We start from the raw sequence: 11,329 nt of genomic DNA on the forward strand, positions 1-11,329 counted from the left end.
AATCTTGGCCATCTACCTTATTTCAGAAGACGATATTCTGGCAACCATACATAGGAAATTCTAATACTTCTACTCTAAATAAAGATCTAAATTGACCAAACTGAAAATCCATATTTATTTAATTCTAAATGTAAATAACGAGTGCAGTGCTTGACAAAGAGAAGTGGGTGGCCAGGATATTTTGTACAAGACTGTACCTACTAAAAATAAACCTGAACTGATATTTTGACGTACAGCCATGGACAAAAGTAACAAAATTATAACTTCTTTTCGTTAAAAAAAAAACTACTCATTTTATTTTAAACCACTGCTATCTATACATATGAAACAATTACAGTACAATTTGTTACTATTGTCCACGACTATACTCGATATGAAATAAAAATGAATAAGGATGAAATTAAACGAAAGCAGGAAAATAAAAAATGTCAATAATATGTATTTTTCGAAATGGAATATTGTATTTCGAAATTGTAAATATATTTATATATTATATATAAAAAATCCCAGGCGTAAGAACATTTTTTCTTTTATCCATAACTATTTAAAAAATACAAACAACAATGATTTCTTTTTCCTTTTGAGTCATTTTTCCTCTCTTTCGTTGTCAAATATGGAGGGAAAAATTGTCATAACAATTATACATAAAATGTACAACATATTAAACGAATTTTTTAATTAATTAATTAATTAATACCTTTTGGAGGTCAAACCATTCTATTGTTTTCAATATATTTTTTTTTAAAGAATCAAATAAATTGTTTATTTTTTTGTGTGTGTGAACAAAACAGCCAGGGCTTATGTCAATAATAATAAAAATGCTATTAGTAATACTACAATCACACATTAAAGCCATGCATGGCAGTGATAACGTACAGTAAATAGCTAAAACAAATTTCATCACAAATACAGTAAAAGAATTTTACATTGGATTTTTGTGTGGATCCAAAGATTTAAAAAATATAATTATGATTATTACTCTTCTGCTGTTTGGCGATTCAACGAGGTCAATTTATCTAATTTAACTACATTTTTCATTTCATTTGATAATAATAATAATAAAGGAACATTTGCATTGATTACACAAATTTGTACCCTTATCTAGAGATTCTCATTTAGACAAATATATAAACTCTTAAATATACATATGTAAAAATTACACAAACTTCTATTTTCATTTCAAAAAACCAGAACAATACGTCTATAACACTTTTTTTTTCTAAAAAATAACACCCGCAAATCTCAAGGTATTTTAAAACAATTAATTCTCCTGAGAGGATGTTTCAATATTACAGAAAGAAAACAGTTAATTACAAGATTTACATGTTAAGTTCCTGAGAAAATGCATTACTAATATGTAACGTTTTGTTCACATTTAATCAGAGAGCAACCTGACGTCATTCAGTATGTGATAAGGTTATGAGGAATCAGAAGTGCTTTGCAACTGACAGTGGTTTTTATTTGACAGAAATATTCCTCTCTGATTTATTTTCCTGTACATTTAAATTTGAACACGCCCTGTCTGAATTGACCACATAGCATAAAGCAGGTTGAAGTTTTGATCACAACTGTATCATTAACATAACGTTCTATGTATGTTAAAAAAAAAGTTTAGAATTTTATCTTGCCTGGACCATTATATAGCACAAATTCAACATTATTATTATTGTCTCCAGTCTATGAGTGTGATACATTTCTTTAACATCATTCAAAAAAAAAAAAAAAAAAGTATTTTAACTTCACAAATTTCAAATATATATTATAACGACAAAAAACAGTAAACTTCAAAGCGAAAAATATACAAGTCTTACCAAGTTTCAATTGAGCTAACAAGGCACTTTGTTTACTTTAGGAGGGAACAATTATCACAATACAATGAGATGATTATTTTGCGTGTATGTTTTTTGTTCTTTAAAAAAACTCGTACAAAATACTTTTTACATACACATTGAATGTAATATGCTTTTTAAAAATTAAAAGATCAAAGTACAGTTTTATTATTGGAATGTTCTGATATGTTGTACACATAAGGAATGATATGATTTAAAAAAACTTTAAAAATCGTATTCACATTGTACAAAAATGTATATGATGCAAAAAGAATATATGTACAAATGCATCTACATTTTTTACGATATTTACATACTAAAAAATGACTAGATACATAAATAAGTTTATATATTTATAAAACTTTTCTCTCAAAAAATTGAGAAAAAGTATTTATAATTGATTAATAAACAAAAATTCGAGTCTCTCTTTTATTTTTAAAATTTTTACATTTGTAAAAAAGAAATCTGAATAATTTTGTTTGAAACACAAAGAGAAATAAAATCAAAAAAGAAAATTTCTAAGGAAACAAAATCGAAAAACTCAGGAAAAAGAGAGAGAGAGGTACAGTAAGAACGTATTATACTGTATTACAAAAATAATTCATTTTTAAAATTATTTTAAATTTTGCTTACATTTGTTCAGTTGGAATGTGTTAATCGTAGTTTAAAATAAGGCACACAAACTTCTCTGAAAAATACTCTGTCAGGTGATCGGAACATCTTTGATAGGGCTGTTGTGTGTGTGTGGTATTGTTATCTTGTATATCCAGTTATACGTAAGCGTACACACCTGTAAAGAAGGAAGAAAAACTTCTATTTAAAAAAAACAGAAACAGAAACAATTGTTACACTTTTTACTCCTTACTTTATACAAGAAAATGCCATTAGGTAACAAATAGTGTTTCTTTAACGACACAAAACAACTACGTTAGTCAAGATTTCCGAGCTTCAACATGTCTACAACGTTAACCAATTAAGGTACGCGAAAGACTATACGAGTGGCCGTATAAAGTAAAAATAATTCACAGTACGTTGCGGAAAATATATTTTTAAAGCTCCTTCGATGTTCTTAAAAGTTTGTAATAGTGTTGTCTCGGAAATGCACTGTAATATTTAACGTACTTTTGGTATGAAATCTCAAGAAAAAAAAAAAAAAAAAAGACATAACTTGAAAATTTCATAATCTGATTGAAAAATCAAGAGCAAGGAAAGTTACACTTAATTTAATTAAAGTTAACTCCTTGGCGTTACAGTCCAAACTACTTTCTAGACTAGATGGTACATCAATGATGAAATTCTATGCCGCGGGATCCCGGATCCCGACCACGACTCGAGCTCCGGATTACGTGCATTAACCATTCGTATACAGGATAGCATTCTAATTTCACTTAGCAAATAGATAACTAATATATGTTGTCTACCAAAACTGCCATAGCCTGGGATCAAACTCGGATGATTTACCACTGAGTTTCCGTGCCTCTCGCATATTCAAATTGGGCAATTCGTTTGCCAGTCACTCACAAACTTTGATTTTAATTTAGCGTCCCTTTCAGTAGAGAGGCTATATAGGACGTGGGCCTACAACTTACGAATCTGAACCACATGAGCTCCCAAAGGGAATCTTTCACGGCAAACGTATGTATGCTAACCGCTTAGGCCCAAGGAGCCCGCTCACAAACATACATGGGAGATGTATATACACACATTTGCTGATTAAATAAAATATATTTTGAGAAAATCCAAAAGTATGTCGTACTCAACACACTTCCAGGACCATATTTGACAGTACTATCCCAGTGTTCGTCTGGTGCGAGTTAAAATCATCCGAAATAACTCAGGATGACGCGTCGAAAATTCAGCCCGAGAGAGAGAACTGCGATTGAAATTCGTTCATATTCAGGCTCAGTAACGAGACAATATTCATATTAGGGCTAGTAAGTTATAGAAATAATAATTCCATTAGTTGGTTTGGTTGGATTGGAATTTAGCGTCCACTTCAGTACTTAAGCTATATCAAACGTACCTATAGCTTAAAGTGGAACTCTCCCATCGTGAATCGAACCAGAGTCTTTTATGCCCAAGACCGTAAAGTTATATCTATCATTCTGGTAACGGAGTAAAAGTGAGATCTAACAGTAGAAAAGTTTTCAATATAAAAATTGCATATGTAGTTAAGAAAGCAAAACGCGAACTGTCGTCCTTATTATAGACATTGGATTAGTACAGACATTGGAAATCCCGCTCACGCAACAAAGAAAATGCTTAAATGTAGCTATACGTATCTTTGCAGTCACAGTTATAAAGCGAATTCCAACAGTTAAGAAAAGAAGAAAAAAAAAATAGAGAAATCATTGGGTTTGATAGCTCGTTCGTTATTATCGTGTTAAAATCTGGCGCCTGAGCTCTGAAATCTTGAGATATAATCATACTATTTACATGAACGGCAAGAATAATACAGCTCTGAAAGACCACAACGGACACAATAGAGAAAAAAATCAAGCATAAAAATACAAATGCACATATATACATAATTTTATTACCATATCTAGTAAGAAGTATAAGGACTCTCATAGTATCATAAAAAGTTATATAAGCTACGTTACACCGAAGATGAGTTTTGGTCTTGTTCTCTAAACCACCTCTGTCTTTCCCACCATTCCAAAAGTAAGGAGTCGCACGCGGGAAAAGAAAGAAAACTACATGCAAGTCGTTATAATCCGAGAGTTTAAGAGAATGTGTATGTGTGCGTGTGTTATCGTTGCTATAATTTAGTTGCAATTCCAAACAAAGCATTACGGAAGGAGGCATTTACACCAATTTGAAACTTGCCATATATATATATAAAAAAAAGCACTGTTGAAGAGTGGAGTGAGAGGTTAAAAGACGCTTTCAAGGCCGTCTAGATGATCTGACCTGAATGAAACCACACTTATGAATGCTATGAGAAAACTATTATGTTTTTTTAGATGATTTTTTAAAAATTACTTTTTCTTAAGTGGTTTTACAGTTTTTTTTAAAAAAACTTTATAATGGATTGAGCATTTATGCCTTCTCTCATCCCAGTCAACAAGTAATATTCTACGTTACGTAACACAAAACTCCTAACTTATTTACGCGTTAGCGAATATATTATATAGATAGGTAAAACGAGGTCTCTTTAAGATTCACGGAACTTGTAACTCGCATTAGAAGCACATGAACGATGGACATGCCCTATAATTTTAGTAAAAATACCTTTGGGAAAGAAAGAAACCTCTAGATAAGTCCTGAGAAAACTGGAAGCGAAAGCAAGATCAGGGAAGATGAGTAACAATAATTCTGATCCAACTCGATTGGGATCACCTAGCGAGATTTTTTTTTTCTGAGACGATGAGCCTTCTGACTTCTTAAGCCAAGAACTTAATTAATATAATAAAGTAGCAACTCATTAGAATGCACGAATTTTTTAGCAGATATATATATAAGAATAATCTGTTCTTGACACCTCACTTGCGATCTAGTTTTTGACCCTAACTTATCCAAAGCTCCATGTTCAAAAGTGATAACTGCTTGTTGGAGCTTCGGGAATATTAACATTAAAAACCTTAAACGCGAAGACCAAACTCGCTAACATTTACTTATATTTCGCAAGTTTTATGCGAGTATCATTCATATATCTCATAATTAACCCTCATGTTTAAGTAATACATAGGTGATTACTAGAAAAATTTTCAGATAATACAATTATTATATACCATTTATGTGTGCATGTTAAAAAAAAAATAGTGAAACTAAAATTTCTTCCCTTTTCACACATAATAAACCCATATATTATGCTCCTTCAAAAATTATCCATTCTTGTAACAATGTTACATGCCTTTACCCTATAAACTGCTGCAAATTGCGGGAATCAAAACACGGGACCACATGAATCAAATATCAGTTTCCACGCGACTAATGGTTAGCGCTCTCGTCTTCTGTGAGGAAAATCCAGGTTTGATTTTCGGTGGGAAGTTGTGTGGTTTGGATTCCACCTTAGGGTTTATGCCTCATATAGTAATCATGCCAAGAAGAACGTTAATCTCCAACTAACAGATCAAACATAAGTGCAATAACCACATTAATATTTAGAAGCTCTTTTAAAAAAGTACGAAATTAAAATAATACATATACTGAACCAAAGTTAATGCAGTGGAAGAGTATAGAGCACAAAAAGAAAGCAAAGTTAATGAGGTACTTACAAGTCTCGTGTGACGTCTGGAAACGACGGCGGTTCCTATTGATTGCAGAATTCGGGCTGTTTACATTATGGAAGGAAAATGCTAGCGGACAGGAATGACTGACTGGAACGATCCTTCAGTTTCTTGCTTTTCTTTTCGGAGGATGAAGTTCTTCTATTTTTCTTTAGAAATTAGCTTTGAGATCACTTCTTTCTTTATCTTAAAAATCAGAGATCATTTTTTTCTTTTTGCTTTTCAAAAGTTCCATTTTTTTAAAAAAATGTAACAGAGTTTCGTAATGGGCCTCTCTCCGAACCCTTTCGAACAAGGATTCTTCCAGATGAAATAAGTTTTTTTTTTCTAGCTGTATACAAGGTTTTCCTTCTGAAAGTAGAAAAGAAAAATACTCTAGATTAATTTCAGTGTATGTATATATAGAATACTAGACAACAAAAAGCTATACATACATACATGTATCTGAAATGATCTAATCCAATACAATTCTTGCAATGTTAAGTTACAATTTCAAAACAATGTTCGTTGTTTCCATTTCCTTTTTTGAAATGTTCAGAAAAAATATATACTGACTACTTTTGAGTTTAGTACCTGACTTTTCTAGCACTGCAAACATAATACTCCGAGCAAAGATTCCTGATATTTCTAATAATTTTGTTACAGGTCTTACAGTTTAGATGTATATTCATTTTAAACCTGAAGCAAGGAAGATAATTGGAGTCCCACATGAACTAAGCTGAAAATTTAGTTTAACATGAAACACAAGTAAAAAAATTGAAATAACTAGAACATTTCGCCTTTACTTGAATTTTCGTAACTAAGTTTAACATAAAACACACGAAAGTGATGAAATAACTAAAGAACTTAACTCTTATTTAAACTTTCGAACTGAGTTTGAAACTTCTTAACACGCAAAGGAAAAACGAAGTGCTAACTCAAACAACTAAAGAACTTCGATTTCATTTGAAATTTTGTAACTTGAATGTAAATTCTGTAAAGGAAGAAGCTTACGGAACTTGGATGTATTTCTTGAAATAAACATCACGTCAAGCAAAATTATAATTTTAACTTGAACTTTGTTTATAAACTCATACTTTAAAAAAATCCTTACTCTTTGTTTATTTGAAGAAGTGTAGCTAGCAGCAGCGTTGTGTGCTGAATTTAAAGAAGAATTAGCGATAAACAAGCAAGCAAAGAACCTTTCTTTATTCATAAATGCAATTTGAAATGCATGACCGAACTTTTTGCTAGAGCCGCTTCCAACTATAATTCACGTGAAAATATCAAACTAAACAAATTTCTTACATCCGAGACTGATTTTGTTTGAGGATTTTTTAAGTTTTCCTACGTATAAAATCCGCTATGAATAGGGTGAACATTTTTCTAACGTGCAATGTGTACCTGCAAGGGGAAAGAAAACGTTCCATTTCAAGGCCATAAAACTGTTCAAGTCATAGAAGAAAGGAAGATTTCTTCTTCTTTTCTTAGCCCTAGTTTCGGTCTGGAGGTTCCAATCCAGTAACAGGTTCTTTTTCTGCACAAACACACAAGACGATTTTTTTTTCTCTTGGTTGGCTGAAGAAGTATTTTTCAGCCTAACCCCGCACTTTAATCCTTGGGGAAAGACGGTATTGTGAACCACTTCTTTTGGCTCAATGCAAGGTTCCCTATGGTCTACCGTCTTTTGTGGATGGAAAAATTTAAATGCTTTCACTACACCTCTCCTCCAGAACTTAACACAGAGAATCTCTTTTCCTTATCCATAGTACTACTACCACCAAAAACCACCCCTCTAGACATTTTTTTTTTAAGTCTTAAGACCTTGTGTTCAGAGAACGAACAGGAACAGAAGATGGAATAAAAATGGGCTCCATCCCATTTCAAAAAGAAAACCCTGCATGATGAAAATGCGTGCAAGCGTGCGTGCGAGGAAAAGTGTGGGGCAAAAAGGGAGAGAGAGAAAAAGATTGAAGGAATTCTTAACTTGAATGAAAGAAGAAGGAAGAAGACGGTAGTTGTAGTAGTAATAATAGTAATAGTAGCACTAACAGAAATAAAAAGGAAGAAAAATAAGAAAAGAAATACGAGGACCAAAAAATTTTTCCTTGACTCATGGCCTGTACCAACCAAAATAAACTGCCTGATATTGTTACTTTGTTATTTCTACTAGGTTTCTTTTTATTATTATTATTACTGCTTTTCAGTTCCTTCTTCACCGTATACATAATACAAAGAATGTCACAAAAATTGTGATGTGTTCTTGTTTTACGTGAAGTTTATTTCAGAGAAAACGTCAAAGTTCTATACTCTTATCTTCCTTCCTTAAGAACATTGTCATGAATATACGTGAAATTGTCTAGTAACATAAAAGCTTAATATACAGGTCTATTTTATCAATGCTTTTACGTATCTTTTTAATGTCTAATTTTCCTTTCTGCATTAACTTAAGCTTCTAACTATAATAACAATAATAATCTCCCTATTTACAAACCATCCATTGCTTTGCTGCTTCTTTCCACGTTAAAAACTTTCCGGAAATTTCAAACACGGTTAAGAAAACAAGGGTTAATATCAATGATACGAAAATTTCGTTTTTCTTCTTTTACTATAAGAACTTGAAGCGAACTTGGGAGATTGCTAAAACAATTCAAACACAACAAAAATTCCCTGAATACCAGGGTCTATAAACACTTTTAATTACCCTCTTTATCAAGAAACGTGTAACCACAGAAAAAAAAAAAAACAGAAATGGTACGTAATTTGTTTACACTTCCTGAATGCAAGTAGAATCAGAATCTTTCGAATGGATTCAATGTAAATTTCTATTTCTTCTTTTTACTTGAATTATCGATCCATTAAAGAGGAGAAAAATAAATAAATCTTTGTAACAAAACAACTAGGCAAGTAGAAGATGAACTTGCCACTTCAGACCAGACACACTGTCTGACTGAACTGTATAACAGAATACGTGATGAAAATACGTAATATGGGCGGTAGTCAGTTAACATTGTCTGCTAATGACGGGCTTAAAAGAAACCTACAGAGAGCGCGGAATACACGTAAACAACAACAAACAATACTTAATATTAAGACTACACATTTTAAGATAAATTTTGCTCTGTTACAACAGTTTGATTATTCGCGATCTACGTATGTCACTTTCTTAAACTTTGGTATCCTGATCATTTTTCAAATAGATCTAAACACATTCACACTAAGGAAGGACTAGTTTCGGAAATTTTGACGATCTAAACAAACTAACGAAGAATAATTTTACTTAACAAAAAACAAAACATTTACGATAAGGAAACAAAAAAACGCACTTCAATGGTTATATGATACTTTTAATTACCGAACAACTCTCCTAATTTGTTACATTACTGAATCCACTGGCGGCGTTATATATATCTACATGTTTCGGCTACGTAAACAAATAACGTGTAATTCTAAAGACAATTCGAACACTTTACAATCGATAAGAAACTATACACCTAAAACTAACGCTATGAAAACGAAACTTCCTCTACATCAAAAGAAACGTGTAAAGCAGAACATTAAAATAAATCAAAATAAAAGAGAGAAAATGTACTTACCTCAAAAGATCACTGACTTTGTTGCCACCAAGATATAACGTCTAGAAGTTCTTCGTCTTCTGGGCTCATTGGTTCGTAATTTTCGTAGTTCTCGTAGACAGAGGTGGGAGCGTAGGAAGAAGAACCCTCGGAAGCGTACGATGGGGTAGGCGAGGAAGCCTCGGAACACGGCGGAGAGAGGGAAGACAAAGTCTGAACTCCTCGCGGGGCGGTGGTGTAGCACTGGTCGGCGATCCCTGGCACGGTTTCCGGGCTGGAGTAGTAACCTTGATCGCTGCCTGTGTTCGTTGTTGTTGTGCCTGAGGATGAAACCACCGTCGTTGACGAAGAATGATGATGAAGGATGGCGCCGTCGTTCTCGTCCAAGAGCTGTTGAAGACTTTTGATGTATTCCACAGCACATCGCAGAGTTTCAACTTTACTCATCTTCTTGTTTCGTGTTTGGATAGGAATATGTTGTCGAAGAGTAGCAAAACCATTGTTGACCTGCTTCACTCGGTTCCGCTCTCTCGCATTTCGCCGGGCGACTGCCGCCGGTTGAGCATGTGGAATTGTGTAACCAAGATGAGAAAAATTTATGCGTCGTTTACACCGAAGCATATCTGAATTTGGCGAAGAAATTGTTGTAGTTGAGTTGTTATTATTCGTTGAAATATTTGAATTTTCTTTCTTGATATTATTAATTACAACAGCGCTCTTTTGTGGCGATGGAGAATTCTGTGATCCTTGTGTTGTTTGTGGAGTCAAAAGAACACAAGTAGTTGGAACAGTCATCTTCTGCGGGCTTGGTCCCAAAGTCATGACGCTAAGTGTCGCCATTAGTTCTTCAAAACAATTAAAAATTTTCCCACACTCGTACTAAGTTTTTCGAAAACTAAAAAACAACAATCCAACACAAAACAGAGTTCAGTTCTTTATAGACTAAAAACTAGAAAAGTCAAATGTTCTCTTGCTGGAAACACAAGATGAAATTCGAAGTACAGATCGAAGCCCCCCAACGTCCTTCTCGCATCAAGCAATGATGACAACTACTGGTAGTCGCGTGCCACACTCGTGCCTACAATGTCGCGTGGCTAGTAGGAACACGAGAATACCCGAATGGAACTTCGGATGTCCGCGCAACACACTCTGATCCGTTCGACGCAGTAGCCACTCCCGAAATGTCTGCTAGGCAGCCGGTGTACCCCTACTTGTACCCCCATGAAATGAGCGGTAAGCCCCGCCTAGCTTCCAGAGATAAGGCTATTGTGCGAATGCGACTCAATACGGCATACGCTCGCGCGACGTCTCTTGCAAGGGCGCGTGCCTTCAGACGTGCGCCGCATGGCTAAAGGCCAATCTACACCATAAAAGATCTTGTACAAGATCTTGTAGCTGTCATAAAAAAAATCTTGAAACCCTACCATATTTCCCCGTGTACACATAGTCTTGATAGGGTCATAAAACATTTTTTCCATCTTGCAAGAAGTTCAACAGTGTCCAACTTTTTGGGCCGTCTTGCTTGCTACCTGCTATGGCCCTCCCGCTGACATAAAAGAAAAATCAAGTTGCGCCGCTTCCGAAACAACGGTTTCTTTTGGGCTGGAGGGGAAAGAGCCAAAATACACATTTTTACGACTGCCAGGGAAAACAAGTGTCTCTTCTTTTGTTAACAGCTTGGTTCCATGAATGTAGGCATCGAAATAATTTAGCT

At 33.9% G+C, this 11,329-nt stretch overlaps 1 protein-coding gene across 1 annotated transcript; it reads right to left on the minus strand.

Moving 5' to 3' along the window:
* Positions 1–437: 437 nt before the first annotated feature.
* LOC145680863 (achaete-scute homolog 1a-like) lies at positions 438–10,961 on the minus strand. Its single transcript, XM_081751996.1, has 3 exons — positions 9,637–10,961; positions 6,050–6,412; positions 438–2,619 (listed from the first exon to the last, which is right to left on the minus strand). The coding sequence occupies exon 1, from the start codon at positions 10,453–10,455 to the stop codon at positions 9,646–9,648; it is 810 nt and encodes a 269-aa protein (XP_081608122.1). The 5' UTR covers positions 10,456–10,961; the 3' UTR covers positions 438–2,619; positions 6,050–6,412; positions 9,637–9,645.
* Between the last annotated feature and the right edge of the window lie 368 nt (positions 10,962–11,329).

This window comes from Thermobia domestica, chromosome 3 (genome assembly GCF_964235325.1).
Source record: "Thermobia domestica chromosome 3, izTheDome1.hap1.1, whole genome shotgun sequence".
Classification (NCBI taxonomy): Eukaryota; Metazoa; Arthropoda; class Insecta; order Zygentoma; family Lepismatidae; genus Thermobia; species Thermobia domestica.